The sequence below is a fragment of the Agelaius tricolor genome, unplaced genomic scaffold, assembly GCF_023055355.1.
Source record: "Agelaius tricolor isolate 1412-34295 unplaced genomic scaffold, bAgeTri1.0.p SCAF_31, whole genome shotgun sequence".
Classification (NCBI taxonomy): Eukaryota; Metazoa; Chordata; class Aves; order Passeriformes; family Icteridae; genus Agelaius; species Agelaius tricolor.
Genome location: NW_027269291.1, coordinates 2855664 through 2880726, shown reverse-complemented (window position 1 = coordinate 2880726; position 25063 = coordinate 2855664). Strand labels below are relative to the sequence as shown.

General features: G+C 67.3%; 2 protein-coding genes across 3 annotated transcripts; one reads left to right on the top strand and one right to left on the bottom strand.

Annotated features, from left to right (window-relative positions):
• Nucleotides 1-547: 547 nt before the first annotated feature.
• Nucleotides 548-22949, top strand: RARA (retinoic acid receptor alpha). 2 transcript variants are annotated; one of them, XM_071450724.1, is made up of 9 exons: nt 548-821; nt 7471-7766; nt 18465-18613; nt 18718-18859; nt 19709-19869; nt 19956-20132; nt 20825-21029; nt 21198-21356; nt 22357-22949. In XM_071450724.1, the coding sequence occupies exons 2-9, from the start codon at nt 7589-7591 to the stop codon at nt 22566-22568; spliced, it is 1383 nt and encodes a 460-aa protein (XP_071306825.1). In that variant the 5' UTR covers nt 548-821; nt 7471-7588; the 3' UTR covers nt 22569-22949. The 2 variants fall into 2 exon arrangements, with proteins under 2 accessions (XP_071306825.1, XP_071306827.1); XM_071450726.1 differs by lacking the exons at nt 548-821; nt 7471-7766 and adding an exon at nt 13268-13655.
• Nucleotides 22950-23708: 759 nt separating this feature from the next.
• GJD3 (gap junction protein delta 3) lies at nt 23709-24602 on the bottom strand. The gene has a single exon (XM_071450920.1). The coding sequence runs from the start codon at nt 24600-24602 to the stop codon at nt 23901-23903; it is 702 nt and encodes a 233-aa protein (XP_071307021.1). The 3' UTR covers nt 23709-23900.
• Between the last annotated feature and the right edge of the window lie 461 nt (nt 24603-25063).

Sequence of the window (25063 nt, the reverse complement as noted above, 5' to 3'; positions counted from 1 at the left end):
TCCAGGGACACAGAGCGGGGAATTCCTCTGGCTACAGGCACTCTGTACACCCGGGGTGCCACAGGTGCCCCCAGCCCTTTTCCCCTGAGCCTGGGGGCCAGCTCAGTGACTCCCCATCCCTCTTCCCTCTTGCCCCCAGTGTGTTCCCATTTCTCCCCTACACCCCTGGAGCACCCACCCCCTGTTTTCCCTCATGTGGGTGCCCTAATCCTCCACCCGAGGGGGGGTGGGGGTAGGTATCCAGAGTCAGAAAAGAGGGAAGCGGGCTGGGGGTTGAAGCACCTCCTCCTGTGAGTGTGGGGGGGAGAAGGGTAAGGGGGGGGCATTCAAATTGTGGTGTGCGGCCCCTTTAAGAACTCCCCCCCCCCGGCGCGGCGCGCGCACCCACTTTCTCCCCTTCCGCTTTCTGGAGACTTCAAAGAGTTACAAAGCCCAGCTGGCCCCGCCCCCGCCCCGCCCCCGCCCGCGTACCATTGGCCGGTTGGGCGGGGCGGGGGCGTGGTCACAGGGAGGGGCGTGTCCTCCTCCCGCTCCCCCCCCCGCCCTCCGCCGCCGCCGCCGCCGCCGCCGCCGCTGCCCCGCCCGGCCCAGCCCCGGGTAAAGTTTCCCCGCGAGCACATGACTCGCAATGGCCGCGGCCGCCGCTCGGTGAACCCCCCCGGGAACCCCCACCCCACCCCTCCCTCACCCCTCTAAGCCGGGGCGAACCCCCCCCCCCCCCCGCCCCTTCCCCCCCGCTCCTTCCCGGTGCCGCCGCCATGCAGCCACCACCGGGAACTCCCCGGGTTTAAGGATTTCGGTGTTGGAGTCTCCGTGAGCAGGTAATGAGGGGGCTCTGGATCTGCCCGTGGGAGCGGGGTTGGGAAGGAGGGTCTTGGTGCGGCTCCGGTACCGCCTCTGGGGATCCCCCTCCGGTAACGGGTGATCCCGAGGTTCCCGCAGCGGGGGAGGGACTCCGCCGGGCTGCGGCTGCCGGGAGCACCGGGGCCGCAGCGGCTTCGGGATCGCGGCTTCGACCTCTGCCTCCTACACTGGGCTTGGGGGTGCCGGAGTTCCCTCTCCCGGTACCGACTGCCCGGGCGCTCCCGGGCGGCAGCGCTGCCCCCCCCACCCCGGGGCGGGCTCCGGGGACGCTCCGCCAGCCTCTCCACCCCACCGGCGACCGGCCGACCGCCACAGAGCGCGGTGCTGGGGACACCAGCCCGGGATTACCGGGCTCCCCTGGGCCGCCGGTGCGCGCAGCCACATTGCCCCCACCTTCCCGGGGCGGGGGGGGGGCCGGGGCCGCTTCCCCTTTTCGGGGTGCGGCGGGGCCGGGGCCCGGCGGGGGAGCGGGGCCGGGAGCGCGGGGGGCGCCGGGGGCCGGGGGGCGGGAGCGGCGTCTGCGCCGTTTCCTGGCCGGCGGGCGGAGGAAGCCATCGCTCTGCGCGGCTGACAGGGCGGCGGCGGGCGGGGGGGCCCGGGGGAGCCGGGCGGGGGGCGGCGGGGCCGGGGAAGGGACCGTCGGCCGCTGCCTCCCTCCCGCAGCAGCTGCCCGGGGCCGGGCTGGGGGCGGCGGAGCTCTGGGCGGGGTGGGGGCTTGGGGGGTGCAGTCCCCCGGGTGTTCGATCCCCATAGAGGGGGGACCCCCCCGGGGACGGGGAGCAGCGCCCCAGGTTGGGGCGGGCCGGTGCGGGGACAAATCTGTGCGTCTGTCCCTCAAATCTGTGCGTCTGTCCCCCAAATCTGTGCCTCTGACCTTTGACCTCGTTGGTGGCAGGGGCCGCCCCGCAGCGCGGCGGGTGCTGGGGGGACACGGGGGTTCCCCAAGGCGGTCCCCCCGCTCCGGGGAGCCGGGCGGGCACCGGCTGCTGGCTGCGGGTGCAGCACCCGCCGCGTCCCCGCGCCGGGATTAGCGGGTGACGGCTCGGTGGCTTAGGGGCCCCGCGGCCACTGCTCCCGGGCCATATGTCACCCGTGGGCCCCCACCCTGCCCTTGGGGGTGACCTTGCTGCGGCTCGAGGATGCGCCTGCTCCCGCGGGTGCTCACACCAGGGATGTCCGTGGGTGCCCTGGTGGGTGTCAGGCCCCTTTGCCCATTGCTCGCAGCCCTCCCAGGTGACACGGTGACACCGACAGCGGGATGACAGGAGCAGGGCACTGCCCTGCGCCTCATCCGGAGCTGCCTGGCGGTGCCTGCGGCTGCTCCATCCCACAGGGACACCTGGCTTCGCTCAGCTGTCCCTCATACATCCTCCGTGTCCCCGCGCTCGCTCCCTGTGGCAGGAACAGCGTCGCGGCCACAGAGCCTGGGGACGGCTGTGCCACCGCCACCGCCTGCCCTGCGGCGCTGGGATTCACCATCCCGCCGCTCTGCATCTATTTATATCCAGGAGGTTCTGGTGTGACAACGTGCCACATTTGGCCGCGCGTGCCCTGAGCCGCCGTGCCCTGAGCCACTGTCCTGGCACCATCCAGCGCCGATGGCGGTGCTGCCACAAAGAGGGTGCCTGAGCTCTGGGGTTCCACAGCCCTTTTTGGGGCGCTGCTGCAGCACCTCAAGGTTGGAGGAGCCGCGAGTGCCCTGCAGTGCGTGCCTGGAGCCTCAAGGTGCCCCGTGCCGTGGGGCACCCCTGGCAGCGCCAGCCCCGGGTGGGGGGGGCACAGCGAGTGTGGAGGGGGGGTGTGCGATCATATCTGCGGTGACACATGTGCTGATTACGGAAAATGGGTTAATCTCCCTGCGGCTGGAGGCGGCTTAGCGGGGGGTGGCTCGTGGCAGGGCCCGGCGAGGGGCCTCGTGCGCCTGCCGTGGCCTCCGCTGTCCCCTCCGCTGTCCCCGCTGAGCCGGGCAGCGACAAGGGACATGGCAAGGGGACGTGGCAGCGGCGCACGGCCGCCTGCCCGCCCGCAGCCAGCGCGGGCACGACGCGGTGGGTCACGGCGGAGCGGTTTGTCCCCCCCAGGTACATCAGGGCTCCGCTCCCGGGAGCCTGCCCAGGCTGGGGGCACGGTGCCACCAAATCCCGGTGTCCGGGGGTGTCGCGCAGCCGCCTGCCCGCCGGGTCCCCCCGCGCCGTGTCCCGAGCGGCCCCGTGCCAGCTGCACTTGTCTGCCGGCTGTCGCCGAGCCAGCGAGGGCTGTCTGGGGCCGCGCTGTTCCCGGCACGCCATTCCCAGGGCGCCGGCTGCCGCCGCAGCCTCGGCTAAAAACAACCGGGACTGCCGCGAGTGGCTGCTGGGGCACCATCCCCCTGCTTCCCGGGAGCCCCTGGGGAACGGGGATGGAGCGCTCCAGGACCCCCCTGAGATGGGGAGCTCGGGGATGGGGTGCTCCAGGACGCCCCAGGGATGGGGCACTCCAGAACCCCCTGGGATGGGACACTCTGGGGCCCCAGGGATGGGGCACTCCAGCACCCCAGGGATGTGACAGTCCAGGGCTGTGAACCCTGGGCCTGTGGGTTCCTGCTTTCATCCTGGGATTGGGATGCAGGGTGGGGATTGGGCTGTACCTGGGGATGTCCCCTTCATGGGCAGGCCGGGGTGAGTGGGTGTGTGTGTCCCCAGGGTGCTGTCCCCGCGGTGTGAGTGGCTGGTGGGTCATGCTTGCTGGGACACCATGGCACCTTTGGGACTGGCCTGCTCCTCTCAAGGCACCCACGGTGCAGCCAGGCCGGAGCGGTGCCGGTGGTGCTGTGGCACAGCTGTGGCCATGCCAGGGGCCGTGGCGGGGGCTGGGGCACCTGTTCCCACAGAAGAATGGCGTGTCTGGTGGTGGGTGCGGGAGGTGTAACCGGAGCGGCGCGTTCCCGGCGTAACCGGAGTCGGCCCGGCCGCAACAGGTGGAATTTCAGTTTGTGGCTCCTGGCAGCAGCGAGATGTGGGGTGCTGGGGTGAGGACCCACACTGCAGGGCCGGTGGCGACTCCCTAGGGTGCCCATGTGCCTCCGTGGGTTGGGGAGGCCAGCGTGGACAGTGTCCCCATGGGCCAGTGTGGTGTCCCGGGCCCTGTGTCTGTGCTGGGGGAGCCGTGGTGGCGCGGTGTATCTTGCAGTTGCTGTTGGGATGCTGGAAATCCAGTGCTGCCCAGGGACTTGCAGTGGGGCTGAGCAAGCCCCTGGGTCGGCTGCTGGCCCTGAGGAGTAGAATGTAGGTCCTGGGGTCTGCACTGCTCTCAGCATCCTCAGATTGCTGTTCCCAGCAGCCTCAACCCCGGCACACGCTGGCTGGCCGAGTGTGTGCCTTTGGCTCCGGCCGTGCCGCAGGCTGGGCATGATTCACGCCTGCCCGGGGACGTGAGAAACGTGACGGTGACTCACCGTGGAGAGCTTTGGGGATACGGGAGAGGGTCTCTCTCAGCAGCCCTGTCAGGGGGGCACCTCACCACGCCTGCACAACCTCCAAACCCTGCTGGCTTGCCCGGGGAGGGGCCGGTGGTGGCAGGGGGCAACGGGGGCAGCCAGGTCCTTGGCCTCGCGTGCGAGGCCACCCCGGGCCGGCTCTGCTGCCAGCGAGGAAACCGCAAGCTGCAACCGCAGTGGCTCCGCAGGCGCTTCCTGCCCTGCCCGGAGGCTGCCATCCTGTGCCCCCGTGCCTCAGCACGGCAACCCCGCTGTGTGCCCACACACCACGGGGACAGCCTGGCACAGGGAGGGTCCCCAGTGCCCGTGCTGGTCAGGGTGGGGGACGCACACGGCGGCCGCTGCCAGGTTTGGGGAGCGCGGGATGCTGCGGTGGTGAACCCTGCCATGGCAGTGGGGACAAGGGGCTGGGGTGGCAGCTCAGCGGGGTCGGTAGGCAGTGGGGTGATGCGTCGGTGGGGTGACAGACTCTGGGGTGGCAGGGGAGCAGGGTGAGAGAGTCTGGGGCGATGGGCTGTGACGACTGGGCCGGGACTGAACTGAAACCTGTCCGCCTGGGAATCGAGAGTGGCAAGGGGAAGCTGCGGCCGGGAGCACGGTGCCCGCCGGCGTGACAGGAAGGGCTGGGTCGCTGCCCTCTGCCCAGGCACCCCCAAACACCCCTGTGCCCGCTGCCCCCCGCTGCCGGGGGTGCCAGGGCGGTGCCCCCGCTCACGGCGTGTCACATCCGGGCGCTGCTGCTGCCATCACCGTGTGCCCCGACAGGAAGCACAGCTGGGTTTGGGGGTGTTTTGGGTGCTGCCTGCTCCGGGGGTTTTGGGGCGTGTCAGGGTGGGCTGGAGGTGTGGCTGGCTGGGGTGGGCACTGGGGAGGGGGTGTTGTGGTGTGGGACCCTGGTTGCTCTGTGGTTGGTGCTGGACGTGGCTGTGGGTGCTGAACCCACCTTGGGGGGTCACAATGGGGGGGCTGCCTTTTTGGAAGGGGTCTCTCGTGGGACTGTGCCAGTGCTGCCTGGCGTGTCTGGGTGTGCACACGTTTTTGCAGAGGGCTTTGTGCTCTCTTTGGGGTCACAGCGGGATGGTGGCTTGAGCAGCCATGTCCCACCCCAGCTGTGTTCCCCCAGCCCCAGCCATGGCCCCCCAAATTATGTCCCCCACCAGCCCCACTGCTGCTGGCCCTTGGAATGGTCTGATCTGTGTCTGTACGTCTGTCCATCCGCTCCCGGGGGCCACCCCCGGCCTGGGTGGGAGGTTCCTCGTGGCTGCATTTGGCCCGGGCCCCGCAGCAACGTTTTCCACGGGGCTGGAATGAGGCGCTGGATTCCAGGAAGCTCCGGGCCTCGTCCAGCTCCTGCGGGGACTGGAGGAAAAGGCGTTGGGGCGGGTGAGCATGGGCCCTGCCGAGGGGGCTGCACATCCCCTGGCCCCACGCTGCTCACCCGGGGGGGCTCTGAGAATGCAGCTTGGTCAGAACAGCCAGGATCCCCATTTGGGACAGCCAGGACCCCCATTTGGGATGCCCACGATCCCCCAATTGGGGAGCAGCTGTGGCAGAACATGGTCCCAGGGGAGCTCCTCTGGGCAGCAGCTCTTCCTGCCCACCAGCACCCATGGCACCAAGGCTGGCAATGATCTCTGGACCCTCCTGGCCACTTTTGATGGTGTGGAGCCCTGGGAAGGGGGGTCGCTGGGGTGACCAGGCCAGCAGCGTTGGCCTGGCTCGGTCCCTGGCTGGCCAGCAGAGTGTGGGGGGGCCTGAGCGGGTTGAGTAATTGGGCCCCGGCACGGCTGGCGCAGTGCCCGGCGAGCACTTGGCACCGGCAAACATAAACAGTTCTTCCCGCGCCTCCCTCCCCTGGCTCCCCCCGGCCAGCACAGCTCGGGGGCCACGGCCTGGCCGTGGGCAGTGCCCCACAGTGCAGGCCAGGCTCCCTGCAGTGCCATGTGTGGAGCCCAGGCAAGGGCTGTCCTCGGGACGATGCTGAGCTGGCGCCCGGCACCGTGCCCTGGCAATGCCTGTGGGAATCCCACACTCACTGGGGTGCTGGGGGGGCTGTGACCCTCACCCAGCCACTCATGGGTGCCCACCCCAGGGTGACAGCACCATCGGTGTCCCCATGGGTGCTTCCCACTGGGTCAGTGGGTGCTGGTGTGAGTTAGAAGAACAGGGGGTCCTGCCTGTAGTGGGTGCACCCAGCTGTGTTCTGGGGGGGCGGGCAGGGCCATGCCCATCCCGGCCCCTCCCCAGCGCCTTGCCGGGCGGCCCAGCCTTGTTCCTCTGGAACCTTTTCCGCCTCCGCGGGGCCGGGAGCCAGCACTCTCGGCAAATAAACAGCCCCCGCCGGGCCCCGCGCCAGCACTTAAATAAACAGCCAGCCCGGGATTGTGAAAGCCCCGCGCCCCCCTTCCCACCGCCCCCCGGCCGGCCGGGACAGGGGTCCGTGCCGGTGGGGACATGGCACATGGCACATGGCACGGGGCTGTGTCACGACGGGCACAGCCCAGCCCTGAGGCCGGCAGAGCCCCCCGGTGCTGGTCCTGGGGGGCTGAGCCCCCTCCCCATGAGGCCGGGTCCCTGAGCCCCCTCGGGATCCGCGCAGGGATGGGGGAGCGCAGCCGGAACGGGAGCGTGGCCGTGACGGCAGAGCCAGCCCGGAGCAGAGCCGCTGTCCTCAGGGGACCCCAGTGTGCCCGTGTGCCCCCCCTCCCCGTCCCCAGCTGCCCTGCAGCCCCCCAGGCTGGGGCAGGGGCTGCTGCCCCCAGGCTCTGCTGCGTGTCCCGTGCCTGGCATGGCAGAGCAGGTTTGGGATCATGGTGTGGCCTTTGGCTGGAGGGGGTGCCCTGTGGGGCCGCAGTGTCCCCAGGCCGTCCCCACGCCGTCCCCCCGTCCCCCCCCAGCCAGCTAAGCTGGGATTAGTGAGCTGCGCCTGCCGGTGCCGCCGTCCCGGTGTCGTTAATCGGGGGATCGGCGTTAATCCCGCATGGAGCCCCGGGCCCGGCTGGCTGCGCCCTCCTGGGGCCGGGAGGGGATGTGTGGCTGGGGAAACTGAGGCACGGCGGTGCTGGTGGGTGGGTGTGGGGGGGTCAGTGGTCGCAGCCCCTGTGCTAATGCCCCTCTCTGTTCCCCTGCAGCACCACAGGAGCAGCGCCAGCTGTGAGGAGAGCCCGGCAGCAGGGCAGCCACGGGCCCCATGCTCTGCTGGCCCCCAGGACCCCACACCTGAGAGCCCCCCGCAGCAGAGAGCCCACCATGGCCAGCAACAGCAGCTCCTGCCCCACGCCGGGTGGGGGGCACCTCAATGGCTACCCCGTGCCCCCCTACGCCTTCTTCTTCCCACACATGCTCGGGGGGCTCTCGCCACCCAGCACCCTGGCTGGCATCCAGCACCAGCTTCCCGTCAGTGGATACAGCACCCCATCACCTGCCAGTGAGTACAGAGCCCTGGGGGGGCTGGGGGCACACCCAGTGCTGGGGGGGGTTTGTGGGAACCCTTCTGGGCCAGGTTCAGTCCCCAGTATGGGGTGTGGGGTCCATAATGTGTCCCTGGGGCAGTGGCACTGGTGAGGGAGGGTCTCCCTGCTCCCAGCCACACCTGTGGGGAGCTGATTTTGTGGGCTCCATGGTGCTTTTCTCTGTGTGTCCCTGTGAGTGCTGCTGCTGGGGAAATTGAGGCAGGGAGTGGACCATGGTCCTGGTGGGGTTGTGCCATTAATTGCAGCCACCTTCGTTAGAGGCTGGTTATTAATGGCCTGCAGACCCTGGCCAGGGTGTTCCTGTCCCTCACTGTGACCACCCTGTGGGTGCTGTGTCCCCACGGTGGCTCTTTGTTCGCCGGTGGCGGGGCTGCCATGGGGGAGGTGATGAAGGTGATGAAGACAATCATCATCACCGCTGCTCCCGATTCCATTTCCCCGTGACAGGCTCGTCCATCACGGCCCCGGTAATCACTGCCTGCCATGACGGCAGCTGGGAGCCGCTGGAGGTGGGCTCCCACCCGGGATCCCCCCAAACCAGCACCCCTCAGCGTGCCTCAGTTTCCCTGGACGCCGTGGGGTGGCTGCCGGACCTCTTCTCACCCGGTGCCTGCTCCCTGCAGCATGAGTGCCCTGCGGCGCCCGCTGCCGGGGAGAACCCCGTGGCTCGGGGTGTGGCGGGGCCCCCCCCGGCCCGTCCTTGGCCCCGGGGGCCGGTGCAGGTCCGGGCAGGGCCGGCCCTGGGTGCTGTCCCCCGCCGGAGCCGCCCCGGCGGCGGTGGGACCCAGTGGGACCAGTTCAGCGACTGGGTGTCGGCGGGTGGGGCCACTCCCCCGCGCTGGCTCTGGGGCCATTCCGGGCGTGTGGGAACAGGCTGGGGGGGCCGCCTGTGTCCCCCCCCTTCCCTGACACTGAGGACAGGGCCGCGGGCACGGCTGGAGGGTGTCCTGAGGCAGCTGGGGAATCGTGCCTCAGTTTCCCCTTGGCCTTCCCTGCTGGCTGCCCGAGCAATGCAGGGGGTGGGGGCACCGTGTGTTGTCCCCCTTCCCCCCCCGCAGCTGGTGGGTGCCCTGTTGGGGTCGGTGCTGCAGTTTTGGGGAGTCCTGTGGTGCCACTGCTGGCGCAGGGAGGTGCCCGTGTCTGTGTCCCGCCTGCGGGGGGCCGGTGCCACCGCCCCCTCCTCTCCATGTGTCCCGCCCTCTCCAGATGTGCTGCAGCTGTGCGGCCCCGGGCTGGGCCCTCCTGGGGGTGCAGCTGCCCCTCCCGGGATTCGGGGCTGGACTGGGCAGCCCAGCGGGTCCGTGGGGGCCGGGATGGGGATGGGGTGGGCTGGGAGCAGCGTGTGGGCACGTGTGGGACACACACCCTCTGTGTGCCCTCTGCGGGCAGCGTGGAGCTGTGTGTGTGTGTGCCAGTGCCCTCTGTGCCCGTGTGTGCACGCCTGGGGCTGTGTGTGCACATACATGTGTGTCACAGGTGTGTCTGTGTGTGTCAGTGCCCTCTGTGCCCGTGTGTGCACGCCTGGGGCTGTGTGTGCACATACATGTGTGTCACAGATGTGTCTGTGTGTGTCAGTGCCCTCTGTGCCTGTGTGTGCATGCCTGGGGCTGTGTGTGCACACACATGTGTGTCACAGGTGTGTCTGTGTGTGTCAGTGCCCTCTGTGCCTGTGTGTGCACAGCTGTGGCTGTGCAGGGTGTGCACACGTGTGTCACACATGTGTGTGTGCGTACCAGTGCTCTCTGTGCCTATGTGTGCAGACACGTGTGTGTACCAGTGCTCTCTGTGCCTATGTGTGCACAGCTGGGGCTGCACAGGGTGTGCATATGTGTGTCACACGTGTGTGTGTGTCAGTGCCCTCTGTGCCTGTCTGTGCACACTTGGGGCTGTGCAGGGTGTGCACACGTGTGTCACATGTGTCATGTGTGTGTGTGTGTGTCAGTGCCCTCTGTCCTTGTGTGTGCATGCACACGTGTGTCACATGGCCCTCAGTGCCTCTGTGTTGCTGACACACACAGAGCAGCATGCCCCGTGTCCTGTGCCAGGTGTGTACCCCCATGTTGGCACGTGTGGCACCGCCGGGTCACGCCCGTGCCCTCATCCCCATCCCTGGGGGCTCTGTGGCGCCTGCCTGTCCCTGAGGTCCCCTCCCCTGGCCCGTGCCGTGTCTGGGGGGTCCCTGAGGGGCTCCCTCGCCCTGATTCCCAGGCCTGGCTGCGGACCCCAGCCCAGCCCCCCTGGCCCCGCTGCCGGGACAGGGGGCCCCGCTCCGGGCTGGCCTGTCACCCAACCCGCTGGCTCCGGTTTCCTCGCGCCGCAGCCGCTCCCCCGCAGCGCCCCGTAATTAATTAATTTTTAAAAATTAATGAGCAAAACGTGCTCCCTGCAGGCCGGGGGCAGCGGGGGGGGGGCCGGGAGGCCCCGCTCAGGGCAGTGGCCGGGGGAGCCCCGCGGGGTGCGGTGGTGCTGGGGACCCCCCGGCCCCCCCATCCCTGCCCGGGGAAGATTGATGAGGCGCTGGGCCCCCGGCCTGGGAAAGCCCATTAGGCGGAGGTTCTCTATCACTGTCAGGGGCCGGGGGGGAGCCGCCTGCTCCAGCCGGGAATTCGCCGGGCTCAAAAGCGGCTGAAGGGGATAAATGGGGTCTTTTGAAGTGGGCGGGCGAGAGGGGGGCTGCGGGGCCCGGGGGGGGCTGCGGGGCCCCGAGGTGCCGGCGTCGGCGGTGGAGGAGGGGATGGGGGGTTCGTGTGGGGGCCCCGGGCATCCCTGTCCGTGGGGACTGTGACCCTGCCATCCCAAAGCCATCCCAAAGCCGTCCCCTCCGGCACAGGGGGGTCCTCCGTGGGGTCCCCATGGGCGGCTCTAGGGTGGGTTGGGTTTGCATCAGCCTTTGGGAGGAGGCTCTGTCCCCCCGAGCATCGGCCAGGAGGATGCGGGGCTGGGGATGTTGAGGGAAGGGCCCCGTTTTCGTGTCCCCAGGCTGCTGGTGGGATGTGGCTCAGGGCGGGGTGTGCCTGTCCCCCTCACACTGCGGGATTTACGTGCGGGGTGTCCCCTCGCCCAGTTCCTCTTGGCTCTGGAATTAAGGCTTTGTGTTTTTGGTTTGGTTTTTTTTTTTTTTTTTTTTTTTTAAATAATCTCTGTTTCTTCCTGTTGCCGCCGACGCGGGACGGGAGGGGATGCGGGACGGGAAGGGATGCGGGAAGCGGTGCAGGAAGCGATGCGGGATGGGAAGCGCTGCCCGTCGGGGCGGCCTCCGGCCCGGCCCGGCCGCGCGGTGCCACCGCCCGCGTCCCCTGCGCCGTCCCCTCCGTCCCCTCCATCGCAGCCACATTCTTTCCAGCGCTGGTAAATGAGTCAGAGCAGACATTTGTCATGTTCGCTGCAGGAAGTTGGAGCAGCGCTGGGCTTTTGTTCGAAACCTGCTGGCTAAGCAAAGCCCCGACTTGCCATTATTATTTAAACAGGCGCTGCTGCCGCGCTGCGCAGCCCCGCACGAACACACGGACACACGGACATGCGTGCACAGCCACACACACATGGAACAGCCACACATGTACAGCCACACACACATGGAACAGCCACACATGTACAGCCACACACACAGGGACAGTCACATGTGTGCACAGCCACACACATGGAACAGCCATACATGTACAGCCACACGGGGACAGTCACACACATGGGGACAGTCACACATGTACAGCCACATACACAGGGACAGTCACATGTGTGCACAGCCACACACATGGAACAGCCACACATGTAGAGCCACACACACATGGACAGCCACACACAGAGGGACAGTCACACACACAGGGACAGTCACACACATGGGGACAGCCACACATGTACAGCCATACACGTGTACAGCCACACACATGGGGACAGCCACACGTGTGCACAGCCAGACATGTACAGGCACACATGTACAGCCACAATGTGCACAACCACACACTCATGTACAGCCACACATGTTCAGCCACACATGTGCAGCCACACACGCAGAGATAGCCACACATGTACAGCCATACACGTGCACAGCCACACACACAGAGAAAGCCACACATACACAGCCACACATATGCACAGCCACACATGCACACAGGACAGTCACATGCACACACACACAGAGTCACAGAGCCACAGACACACACAGACACACAGATGTGTGCGGCAGTGCCCGCACCCTCCCAGCCATGCACACGCCTGTGCTCCTCCTGCCCATGGCAGGGCCCAGCTGGGGGCTCAGTGGGGCTCCTCTCCCTCCAGGGCAGCCTGGGCTGGGCAGCTGGGGCCGGGGCAGCGTGGGTGTGCCCGCTGTGCAGCAGAGATCACCGCTGCAGAGGGAAGTGGCACCCCCAGGGCCTGTCCTTGGCGTGTGACCGTCCCCGCTGTCACCGCTCAGGCTCCCCGGGTTTGTGGTGTCAGCTTCAGCAGGGCCTTGTGTGAAGGGGAGTGGTGGCACAGGGTTCTGTGCCCTGCAGGGGTGACACGCCAGCACACACAGATGAATACAGTGAGCTGTGCACACACACTCGTGTGTTCATGTTCTCAGCTGCTCCCGTGCTTGGTGGGACACAGTGTCACACATGTGTGTGTGTGTGTGTGTGTGCGCGCGTGTGCAGGACAAATGCACACACGTGTGCACACACAGGCTGCCCTGTCAGGCACACACACCTCCCCGGGTGTCTGTGCAGCAGGAGCACACATGGCCCCGCTGCAGCAGGGATGCAGACACGCGTGACACACTGGGAACATGCATGAACACACGTGAACATGCATGTACACAGACCCACCCACCCCCCCGGGGGGGGCCGGAGGGTCAGGCCGAGGTGAGCCCTTCCCGCGGGTTCACCCGCAGTTCACCCGCATCCCATTAGGCAAATGAGCTGCGGCCGCCGGGCAGCCCCCGGGACCCCCCCGGGACCCCCAGGGCCCCGTCATCTCCGCCGGGCAACCCCCGGGCCCCCCAGCCCCGCCTTGAGCCCCTCCCCATTTCGCTCCTGCCTGGCACTGCCCCCGCGTGTCCGCGTCCCTCTGCATGTCCGTGTTCCCCTGCGTGTCCCCGTGTGCCCATTTCTCTCCGCCGTGTCCTCCTGCGTGTCCGTGTCACCACCATGTCTGTTACCCCCCTGCATGTCTGTGTCCCTCTCGGTGTCTGTGCCCCCCCTCCCGCATGTTCGTGTCCTGTGTCCGTGCCCCCCCCCCCCCCCCCCCCCCCCCCCAGCGTGTCCATTTCTCTCCTGCGTGTCCGTGCCCGTCCCCGGCATGTCCGTGCGGCCCCCGCGTGTCCGTGCCCGGTGTCCGTTCCCGGTGTCCGTGCCCGGTGTCCGTTCCCGGTGTCCGTGCCCGGTGTCCGTTCCCGGTGTCCGTGCCCGGTGTCCGTGCCCCCTCTCCTGCGGGTGCCGGTGCGGCCCCGCGGCGCGGAGCGGGTTAAGCGCGGGGAGGCGGCGGGTGCCGGGAGGGACCGGGGCTGGCGAAGCCGCAGAGCCGGCGGGGCTGCGCCTTCCTCCCCTCCCCCCGCCTCCTCCTCCTCCTCCTCCTCTTCCTCCTCCTCCTTCTCCTCCTCCTCCCGCCGCTCGGGCGCGGAGCGAGCGGCGGGGCCGCTCCGCGGGGCGATGGCAGCGCGGCGCGGGGCGCCCCGGGGGCGCGGGGGGGGGCACTGACCGCCCGGGGCCGCCCCGGCCGGGGGAGCCGCCCCCGCCGCCCCGGGGCCATGTACGAGGGCGCGGCGGTGGCGGGGCTGCCCCCCGGCCCCTTCCTCCGCATGGATTTCTACGGGCCGGGCCCCCGGGGCTGCCCCCCCCGCCGCCCCCCGCCGTGGAGCAGCTCCGGCCGCTGTAGGTACCTGCGCACCGGGGGCGGACGGGGCCGCCCGTCCGTCGCATCGGGCCGGGCAGAGCGGCCCCGAAACACGGGCGGGGGTGGGGGGGGCTGCGGGGATGGTGCGGGGTGCGGGGGCCGTGGGCGGGGGGCTGAGCTGAGTGCAGGTCCTGGAAGAGTGCGGGGCTCAGCCCCCTCAGCCTCCTCCCCACCCGCTCCATGCGCAGAAGGCACCGGCTCTTTAAACACCCCCTGCCCTATTTCGGGGGCAGTCGGGGCCGAGCTCGGTGAAGGGGGGCAGGGGGGGGTCGCCTCTCGCCCCCCGCTTCCCGCAGCGGGGTCCGGGCAGCGCCGGCTCCGCCGGGAATTTCGCTCTCTCCTGATAAAGGCTCCGGGAAAATCCAATTAACTACAGACGGAGCCGCCGCTGCTGCCCAGGCGCGGGGGAGCCCCAGCCTGGGCCCCCACCCTGCCGCAGATCGGGGGGTCCCCCTGGGCAGGGGGTGGATGTGGGGCCGGGCCACTCCTGTTCCCGCTGGCGGGACCCTGCCCCGTGTCCCTGGAGGGGTCACGGCCCGGTGCCCTGTGCAGGGGGGGCACGGAGGGCATGAGGACACCGGGATGGGCAGCGGGGGGCACGGGCAGCGCGGTCCGAGTGCCGGCCGGCCTGGGAGCTGTTTCCCCTCGGGGATGTGGAGCCGTGCTGCGGTTTGTGCCCACGGTGTGGGGGCGAGGGAGGTTTGGGGGGGGGGGGGGCTGGAGGAGTCTCCTGTCCCAGCTGTGCTGTCCTGGCACCCAGGGGCACCACCACGGCCCGGGGAAGGTCCTGCCGGGTTCCGCGGGACGTTCACCCCGCAAAGGGCGGGGGTCCCTGGTGGAGGCCCATGCGGGGTGCCCGCTGTGCAAAGGCTGCGCGGCCGCGGACCCCCGGTGTCGCTCCCCTCATTGTCTCGGGGCCGCTCGACCTTTGCGCTGGCACCGAGCGCGGCCGCGGGGCCTTTGTCTGCGCTGGGGACATGCGGGGGCTCCCGCTGCCTCTGCGACGGGTGGGGGCTGCCCCCCGAGGCCTCACTGGGGCAGGGTGGGCACGGGGGTCCCCAGCTCCAGTGCCACCCTCAGCGCTGCCCCCCCGGCTCTGTCTCTGAGCAGGGTCGCTGGGGGATATTGTCCCTTCTCTGTGCCCCCCAGTCCTGCGGGGGCTCCCTGTGGGTCGCAGCGCTGCTGGCCGTGCGTCCCCTGCCCTGGCTGGGGCACCTCGGGGCTCTGGTCACGGTGACCATGACCTGGCGAGCGTGTGGGCGGCGGGCGCTGGCGGCATTCCCTGGCTCCGTGCCCCGCTCCCGACGTCACTCGAGGTGCCCGTGTCTCCCCAGGCCGGGGGTGCCAGCCCGGGCAGGGCTCAGCCGTGCCGTGCCGTGCCTCAGTTTCCTCAGAGCCAGCTGCGGCTGTGCCCGCTGGCCCCGTGGTGCTGGCAGCTGGCCCAGCGTGGCACTGCCCTGCCCGGCGGGGTGTGTTGTGTTGGCAAAGGAGCCAGAGCTGCTCGGGGGGCACGGGGAGCCCACCCACGCCCCCAGAGAGGAGTGGGGCTGCCACCATGGGGAAGCAGAGGCACGAGGCAGCTCCTGAGGGTGGTGGGAAATGTTGTAGGAGCCCACCGAGACAGTGGGAGCCCCCTGCCCTGTGGAGCCGTGAGCCGTTGGGGGTTTTTGGAGTGCTCTGGGCGTGTGAGAGGGGTACGTGGGGCTGGATTGTGCATGGCACCCCCCCTGCCGGGCACAGGGTGGCCTCACATGGCCTTGTGAAAGCTGTGGGTGTGTCGGGGTTTTGGGGACGCCGGACCCTTGGTTCTGGCAGGGGGCAGACACGGGGTCCTGGGCAGGATGCCCGTGGGGACCAGGCGGTTTCCCTGGCCGCTCCGGGCACCCCACGGCTCTGGGTTCCCGGCGCCCTCTTCCCTCCCCCTCTCCCTCCCCCTTCTCCTGCAGAGGCGCAGGAATTCGGGGCACGTGGGATTCTCATCCGCAGGGAAGCCCTGGGTGGGCCTCCACCCTCCTGTGTGGGGGGCTGTGACCCCTGGCACGGCCCTGCCACCGCCCCGCCCTGCGGGGACCCCCGGTGACCCCCGCCTGGGTTTCCCCCTCTGATCCCCCCATCCTCATCCTCCCCGCTCCGCTCCGCCGGCCGGGCTGTGTCCCGGAGCCACGGCGGGGTGGCGGCGGCGCGGGGGCCGGTGTCCCCTCGGGCCCTGGCACACGGGGTGTCCCCGCAGGCGCTTTCCCACGCCAGGGCGGGGGTGCGGGTGTCGGGGTGCCCCGGGGTCCCCCGGCGCGGGCAGGAAGCAGCCGGCGGGGCCGCGGGCGGGGGCGGCGCGTTCGGCGTTCACCCGGGATCTGGCGGAGCCGCAGCATCTGGTCTGCAGCTGGAGCCGGGCTGCGCTGCCTCGGCCGGGGGGGACAGCGGGGTCCTCCCTGCTGCGGGCTGAGCCTGGGCATTGGGGTCCGCCGTGTCCCCGGCTGCACCCCGGCACCCAGGCTGGCACCCATCCTGCCCCGCTCAGCGCCTTTGGGTGCTGCTCTGTGCCCACCCAGGCCCGATGCTGCCATGGGGGGGCTCCTGGGGAGCTGGCCGGGCTGGCGGCTGTGTCCGTGTCCCCTCCGCGGTGGCACCGCGCTGGTGACGGCGGTGGCAGGGGATTCCCGGGGTGCTGGTGCAGCTCTGCCAGCGCAGGGACGCGGAGGGAGCCGGGTCCCCTCCCCCCCTCCGCATCCAGCACATCAAAATCTTGTCAAATCCGCGTTTTGTGAGTGCAGCTCTCCACGAGGAAGTTCTTAAATTATATAAAAGAGGCGATAAATTATAGACGACGTTCTCTCAGTCACTTTAATGGCTCCGCTCCCTCGAGTGGCAGCGGTGATTTATTCAGCCCGGGAGCTCTGCCCGGCGCTCGCCCCCGCGCCCGTGTCCCACCCGCACCCTGGTGTCCCACCCCGCACACCCACATCCCACCTCGCAGCCCTGAGTCCCACCCTGCACCCTCCCAGCCCCCCACACACGCTTGTGTCCCGCCTTGCACGCTCGTTTCCTTCCTTGCACACTCCCCCACTGCTCTACACTCTCATATCCCACCCTACACCATCACCTCCGTGCCCTCAGATCCCACCTCACACATTCCCCCGGTGCCCCACACACACTCATATCCACCCCACACACTCATATCCACCCCACACTCATATCCCACCCCACACACTCATATCCCACCCCAAACACTCATATCCCACCCTGCGCCATCACCTCCGTGCCCTCAGATCCCACCTCACACATTCCCCCGGTGCCCCACACACTCATATCCCACCCTCTACATTCACATCCCACCCCACACACCCATATCCCACCCCACACACCCACATCCCACCCTACACGCTCCTATCCCACCCCAGGTGCTCCCCACCCTGCCCCACACGCTCCTGTCACACCCCGCACTTTCCCTGTCCCCGTTGGTGCCTGGGGACAAGCGTCAGGGCTGGCTTTGTCCTGTTGTCCCCTCCCTGGCCCCATCCCGTGCCCTTTGGCGAGGGTCCCGTGGCACTGCCGGCCTGGGGACCCCCACCCCTCACCCCCAAACCCCCCCACTCCTTTGGGGCCCCTTCTCGGGTCCAGGTGTCCCCGGCCGGGGCTCCCCGCAGCTCCCCGGCCCCGGGGGGGGCTCCGGCGGCCCTGGGGCCCTTTTTGGGGTGCAGGGGCCGGCGGGGCAGGGGGGGGCCCAGGCTCCCCCGCCGGGCCTGGCCTTTAATATCCTGTTTGACTGGTTCGCTTGGCTCTGCTGCAGAAAAACATTCGCAAACATCCCGGAGCAGCCGGGGAGCGTTTAACCCCTGCCTGGCTGTGCCCCGCGCTGGGGCTGCACCCCAACTGTGCTGAGCCCCTCCCCAGCTCCAGGGGTGCACCCTGACCGTGCTGAGCCCCCCCTCCGTGCCAGGGGTGCACCCCAACTGTTCTGAGTCCCCCCAGCTCCAGGGGTGAACTCCAAGTGCACCGAACCCCTCCCTGCCCAAACAGGGCCGAGGCTTGACCTGGGGGACTTGGGCACAATCCTGCAGGGGATGGGGGTGCTTCTGGGGTGCAAGAGGCACATCCCTCCAGGTTTTGGGGTGCAGGAGGGGAACAGGCATATTCCATGAGTGGGATATTCCATGAGGTTTTGGGGTGCAGGGGTGTACTGGCTGTGTCCCCTGTGCTGTCAGGGCCTGTCCCCTGTGCTTGTTACAGGGACAAAGGTGGCACTGCCCTTGGGGATGTCCTCCAGTGGGGGACCTCGGGGTGCCAGCTGGGTGCCACCATGCCTGTCCTCTCCTGGGGGGCCATGCTTTGTCTGGGGGTGGTGGGTGACCCTGGGGCTGTGGGGGTCACCCTGTATGTGCAGTGTCACACTGTACGTGTGCCCACACGTGTGACTGAGTATGTGGCACCAGCGCCAGGCTGGCGCTGCACCCTCCATCCCCTCATCCACTGGCAGTGCTGCTTGGGCTGGGGGCTCCTGGGATCCTGGCCCTTTTCTTTTCTTTTCTTTGGAGTTTTTTTTTTTTTTTCCCTTTTTTTTTTTTTTTTTTTTGTCTGCCTGAATTCCACATCGTCTCTGTGACCTGGAAATGTCACGTTGCATCTTCCCAGCACGCGTCCTCTCCCCGCTGGCCCCGCTCGACCTGGCGCTAGGGCCGGGCTGGGCAGTGCTGGGCTGGGGCTGCCAGGACCCCTGGAGCTGGGGTGCAGGATGGGGGGGCTCCCTGCCCGGGGGGCTCCGTGTTTTGAGTGTTTCCCCTTCCCCACAGCCGTGGAGACGCAGAGCACCAGCTCGGAGGAGATCGTGCCCAGCCCCCCCTCGCCCCCACCCCTACCCCGCATCTACAAGCCCTGCTTCGTGTGCCAGGACAAGTCCTCGGGGTACCACTATGGGGTCAGCGCCTGTGAGGGCTGCAAGGTGAGCGCTGCCACCAGCCCTGAATGCCACCAGGGCTCCCCGGGCTCCTCGGGGTGCTCGGGGTCCCCGTGGCGGGCGCTGACGGGGCCGTGCGGGGTCCCCAGGGCTTCTTCCGCCGCAGCATCCAGAAGAACATGGTGTACACGTGCCACCGGGACAAGAACTGCATCATCAACAAGGTGACACGCAACCGGTGCCAGTACTGCCGGCTCCAGAAGTGCTTTGAAGTCGGAATGTCCAAGGAGTGTGAGTGGGGATGGGGATGGGGATGGGGAAGGGATGAAGAGCAGGGATGAAGGGACACCGTGCTTGGTGTCCTCATCAGAGGGTTCTGGGTGTGCTGGGCCATCCCAGCAGCCCTCACTGTGTGCCCAGCAAGGCTCAAGGGGGATGGGGACCCCCTGGGATTGTGTCACAGCCTGGCAGTTGCCTGGGCAACACGTGATTGATAATGTCAGAGATAAATGACGCTGAGGAGGCCTCCCGGCTCTGCTGGCAGTTGTCATGGTGCCCGGCTGTGCCCCCACGGTGGTGCTTGGGGGGATAGGGCTGCTGAGGCACAGCTGAGTCCTGCCCCATCTGCCAACCCCTGGGGGACCGGGACCCCTGGGAGGAGCTGGCAGAGCCTGGGGGGCCAGGAGCTGCCAGAGGGGTTCAGCATCCCAAGGGCTCACCCTGCACCTGAGAGGGGTCCTGGTTCTCTCAGCCTACAGAGGCTGATCCCTGCAGGGCTGGGGCTCCTCCCAGCTGTTCCCCCCTTCCCAGCTGCCACCCCCAGGGTCCCTCCCATGCCCTTCACCCAGCGTGGTGGCTCAGCTGCCATTCTCTGTCCCCAGGGTCCCTCTCTGATGTGTTGCTTTGCAGAGCACCGTCCTCTTGGCAAGGAGTGTGGGCCCCCTAAGGGTGCAGGGTCTAACTGTACCCCTAAGGACTTGGGGGGTTGTTTAAAGGAGTCTGTGGGGCTGATGGAGTTGTCACTACAGCTGAGCCCATTGCTGGTGGCAGGTCCCCATCCTGCCCTGAGGGGCAGAGCGGGGTGGGGCAGGGGCTGGGTGGCACCGGGGCCAGGTGACACTGACCCTGCCATTCTTGCAGCCGTCCGCAATGACCGCAACAAGAAGAAGAAGGACGTGCCCAAGCCGGAGTGCTCGGAGAGCTACATCATCACACCTGAGGTGGAGGAGCTCATCGAGAAGGTGCGCAAAGCCCACCAGGAGACCTTCCCCGCGCTCTGCCAGCTCGGCAAATACACTACGGTGAGTGGCACGGGGTCTGGGGGGTCCTGGGGGGCTGGGGAGGGTGGCACCCCCCTCGTGCCCTCATCCCCCACCTCCCGCCACAGAACAACAGCTCGGAGCAGCGCGTGTCCCTGGACATCGACCTGTGGGACAAGTTCAGCGAGTTGTCCACCAAGTGCATCATCAAGACGGTGGAGTTTGCCAAGCAGCTCCCCGGCTTCACCACGCTCACCATCGCTGACCAGATCACCCTCCTCAAAGCCGCCTGCCTCGACATCCTGGTGAGCACGGGTCTCGGGTTGTTGGTTGTGAATTGCTGCCCTGGGATGTGCAGGATGTCTCTGCTTCAGCTGAAGAACGAGTCTGGACTCTTCAGTTTTCAGTCTTGAGGTTGTTTATCAATTCTTATCTATAAAATTTTCTTTCTGCCCAGCTGAGATCTGCTCAGCAGGGCAGCCACAGGCACTCTGACCGCCCCCGAGGCGGTGCCGTCCCTCTGCACCACAAACCATGTACAACATATCTACACTTAATTCCCAATACCTATCACCCATGCCAGACAGTGCACTTCTACTCTAAACCAGTCCCAGAGTGCCAACATCACTGCAGAAAATGGAGAGCAAGAAGAAGAAAGGCTGGACACGCCCAAGTGTCTCCATCTTGTCCCCATAACCCCCATACCAAAAATCCTAAAATCTACATTTCCACCCTGTGATAATTTTATTATTACACCATTCAAACCTCTGTGACTTTCAGGTCTTCATACAAAGCTGGCAACTTGCTCCAGGGGTCAAAATCAAATCCCCAGGTGTTCTGGGCTGCATACCAGGGTCTCCGAGCCCCCTGGCGGGGTCCTTGGCAATTCTGGACACCCAGAGGGATGCACTGAGTTCTGACACACACGGGGACAGGGATGGGGACAGGGATGAGGAGGGGACACCAGGCTGAGCTCCCCACCCTCTGTGCACACCAGATCCTGCGGATCTGCACGCGCTACACGCCGGAGCAGGACACCATGACCTTCTCGGACGGGCTGACGCTGAACCGCACGCAGATGCACAACGCGGGGTTCGGGCCCCTCACCGACCTGGTGTTCGCCTTCGCCAACCAACTGCTGCCGCTGGAGATGGACGACGCCGAGACGGGGCTGCTCAGTGCCATCTGCCTCATCTGCGGAGGTGCGTGCAGGGGTGGGCGCCTGCCCAGTGCCCACGGGCCCCTGGTTCAGCCTGGTTGTGCTCCCCGCAATGGCTGAGCGAGGAGAGCCCAAATGAAGCCCAAGCGGTGGGAGCTGGGAATCCACAGGATGTGCTGTTCCCCTCAACCACTGTGTGCCCCCTCCCCAGACCGCCAGGACCTGGAGCAGCCTGACAAGGTGGACAAGCTGCAGGAGCCACTGCTGGAGGCACTGAAGATCTATGTGCGGAAGAGGAGGCCCAACAAGCCCCACATGTTCCCCAAGATGCTCATGAAGATCACAGACCTGCGCAGCATCAGCGCCAAGGGTGAGGCTCCTGTGGCTTTGGGTCCTGAGGGAGCATCCAGGGGACAATGGGGGGTCCGGGTCACTCAGCATCCTCCAGAGGGGATGAAGGACACACCCAGCACTGCATCTTCCAGGGATGCTGGAGATGTGACCATGTCCCTTGTCCTCAGTGCCCAGGGAGAAGCAAAGCTGAGGGTGTCAGTTTGAGGGTGGTGCTTTCAGGCTGCTGTTTTGGCAGTGTCACTTTTTGGATGCCATTTTGATGGTGCAATTTGGGGTTTTTTTGGGTGCCTTTTTGTGGTGCAATTTTGGGTTTTTTGGGGCGACTTTCAGGGTGCGGTTTTGGGCATGCCATTTTCAGGGTGCCAGTTTTTGGGTGCCCATTTGGAGGGGTGCCAGTTTTAGTGTGCCATTTTGGTGGTGCCATTTTGAGACTTTTTTGGGTACCATTTGGGGGGTGCCAGTTTCAGGATGCCATTTTGGTGGTGCCATTTTGAGACTTTTTTGGGTACCATTTGGGGGTGCCACTTTCAGGGTGCTGTTTTGGGCATGCCATTTTTTGGCTGCCAGTTTTTGGGCACCCATTTGGAGGGATGCCAGTTTTAGTGTGCCATTTTTTAGTGTGCCATTTTGGTGGTGTCGTTTTGGGGTTTTATTGGGTACCATTTGAGGGTGCCACATTCAGGGTGCTGTTTTGGGTGTGCCATTTTTGGGTGCCAGCTTTTGGGCACCCATTTGGAGGGATGCCAGTTTTAGTGTGCCATTTTTTAGTGTGCCATTTTGGTGGTGCCATTTTGGGGTTTTATTGGGTACCATTTGAGGGTGCCACTTTCAGGGGGCTGTTTTGGGCATGCCATTTTTTGGGTGCCAGCTTTTGGGTGCTCATTTGAGGGGAGTGCCAGTTTTTGTGTGCCATTTTGGGGTTTTTTTGGCTTCCATTTGGGGGTGCCACTTTCAGCTTGCCAATTCTGTGAGTGCCACTTTGTGGCAGCCCCCTGCTGACCCTGACCCTCCCGCAGGCGCCGAGCGGGTGATCACGCTGAAGATGGAGATCCCGGGCTCGATGCCGCCGCTCATCCAGGAGATGCTGGAGAACTCGGAGGGCATGGACACGCTGGGGGGGCAGGCGGGCGGCCCTCGCGGGGGCAGCCTGGGCCCTCCCCCGGGCAGCTGCAGCCCCAGCCTTTCCCCCAGCTCCAACCGCAGCAGCCCGGCCACGCACTCGCCGTGACCCGCGCCCGGCGCGCACCAGGACAGAGCCGCCGGCACCGGGGGGAGCCCCCGCGCCCGGCCCGGCCCGGCCCGGCTGCAGCCCCCCCCCCCCCCCCCCCCCGGGGCGGACTCCTCGGCAGCCCCCGCCGGAGCGGATCCCCCCCGCAGCAGCCCCGGGCCCAGCGCGTTGGTTGTGTCACATTTCAGGGGCGCGGGGACCTCGGGGATGCCCCGGCCCCACCAGCACCAGCACCCACGGGATCGCGACCACCGAGCCACCCCCCCCCCCCCCCGCCCCGCCCCGGCCGTCTGCGGGGGGGGGGGGCCCGGCCAGCCCCGCACGCCGAGGAAGCAGAGTCATTTAAAAGAGAAAAGAAAGCAAAGTATATATATATAAATATCTATAAATATCTATAAATACGTTTTAAAACCTTTGTAAAAGTTTGGAGGGGTTTTTAGGCCTGTGCAGGTGGAGGGGGCACGGCGGGCGCTGCCGGGGGAGGGTGGGGAGGGGGGGGGCACACGGTTTATTATTATTAAATTCCTTTTTTTTTTGTTGTTGTTGTTGAGATTTTAGTGGATTTAGAGTCGGGGGGCACCGGGCGGGCCCTGCCCCGGCCCCCCAGGCGGGGAGGGGACTGTGGGGGGCACAGGGTGGTGCCAGTCCCGGCCTCGCGGGGATGGGGGGCCCGGCCCTGCCGGCACGGGGAGGACGGGGAGGGGGGACGGGGTGGGGGGCTGGCTCCAGAATAAAGTTTATTTATTCTAGTGCCTGGCTCGTTATTCTTGTGGGGGTACCAGGGGAGGAGGGGGAGCCGGGGTGGCGAGGAGATGATCAGGCTGTGGCACCCCAAGCCCTGTTTGAGGGGGGGTGTTCTGTGCTGCAGGAGGGCAGCCCAGGGCCCCCCATATTGCTCTCCCTGTCTCCTCATCCCCAAAGACTGGGACAGAACCCTTTGGGGTCCCCCCCCAGTACCCTAAAGCTCTGATCTTCCCACCCCTGAGGCCGCAGTCATGTCCCTCTATGCCAGGGGCCAGCCCTGATGCATTTGTGACACTCCCAGCACAGGGTTTGGGGGCAGCCCTGGCCCTCCCATGCCGGGCTGGGGGGTCAGGGGTGTTCCTGCCACTGCGCAGGGATGGGACCTGTTTATTTTCTTTTTGTCCGTTTTTTTTTTTTTTTTCCAGCAGCTGCCGGGGGAGCCCTGTGTCCGCCGCCCACAACAGGAACCGGGGGGCACCGGGGGCACCGGGGCACGGCCCAGCCCGGCCCGGCGAGGGCCGAGACCCCTCTGGGGCCGAGAGATGCGCTGGCACCGCCGGGCTGACCCCGGCCCCGGCTCATCCCAGCTCACACAGTGAGGTCCCCGCGCGGGTGGGGTCCCTCCGCAGCCCCCCCGGGAGCCGGGCCCCGCTCCTGCGGGCGGTGGCAGCAGCCGGGCCGGGCCGGGGGCCCCTTGCGCAGGAGATGGGCGAGCTCGGCCAGGCTGAGCAGCGCCGAGACCAGTCCCACCACGAAGTAGAAGTGGATGAAGACGGTTTTCTCGGTGGGGCGGGAGACGAAGCAGTCGACGCGGTGCGGGCAGGGCCGGCGGCGGCACACGAAGAGCGGCTGCACCCTGAAGCCGTAGAGCAGCGCCTGGCCCAGCAGGAAGCCCAGCTCGGCGGCGATCCGAGCCACCACGCTGCCCACGTAGAAGGGCTGGAGGCGGCGGGCGCGCTGACCCGGAGCCCCCCCGCGCCCCGGCTTGGCCGCCTGGTGCACGGCGAAGATGACGAAGAGAGCGGCGGGCGCCGAGAGCACGACGACGTGGAAGACGAGGAAGCGATAGTGGGAGATGGGGAAGGCGGCGTCGTAGCACACGGGTTTGCAGCCCGGCTGCTGCGTGTTACACACGAACTCCTCCTGCTCGTCCTCGAAGACGTCGCTGCCCACGGTGGCGAGGACCAGGATGCGGAACAGGAGCATCACCACCAGCCAGAAGCGGCCCACCATGGGCGAGTGCTCCTGCACGGCGTCCAGCAGCGAGCTCAGGAAGCCCCACTCGCCCATGGCCGCGCTGCGGGAGCGGGGTCAGCGCTGGGGGGACGCAGTGACCGCCGGGTCGGACCCTGGTGGCAGCGCGGCCCCTCCAGCTCTACATCATCCCACCATTCCCAAAGGCACCACGGCGTGCCCGCTCCCGGGAGGGTGCCCAGGCACTGCCAGGAGTGTCCCCAGCACTCGCTGTGCCCGGGACTCGCTGCCCCAGGGATGGGTCCAGCAGGGCAGGACCAGCAGGTTCCCCATCCCCGGCCCCCTGCCCAGCTCGGCCTGGCTGAGCTGTGGCCCCCCACAAGAGCCCCGTACCTGCGTGGGCTGCGGTCCACGGTGTGCCAGCGCTGCTGGCAGCGGCTGTCCAGGGCCGTCCAGGACTGTCCGGTCTCTTTGTCCAGCTGGGATGGGATAATGGTCCCACAGCCACGCCTGGAGTCCTTTTAAAGGGACAGAGCGCCCGCAGGGGCGCCTGGAGG

Excerpts from the sequence above, each read along its gene's own strand:
- RARA (XM_071450724.1), top strand. The coding sequence starts at position 7,589 with ATGGCCAGCAACAGCAGCTCCTGCCCCACGCCGGGTGGGGGGCACCTC. Across the intron at positions 18,614-18,717 it reads GCGCCTGTGAGGGCTGCAAG|GGCTTCTTCCGCCGCAGCAT; the intron begins GTGAGCGCTGCC and ends CGGGGTCCCCAG. Across the intron at positions 20,133-20,824 it reads CCGCCTGCCTCGACATCCTG|ATCCTGCGGATCTGCACGCG; the intron begins GTGAGCACGGGT and ends TGTGCACACCAG.
- GJD3 (XM_071450920.1), bottom strand. The coding sequence starts at position 24,602 with ATGGGCGAGTGGGGCTTCCTGAGCTCGCTGCTGGACGCCGTGCAGGAG.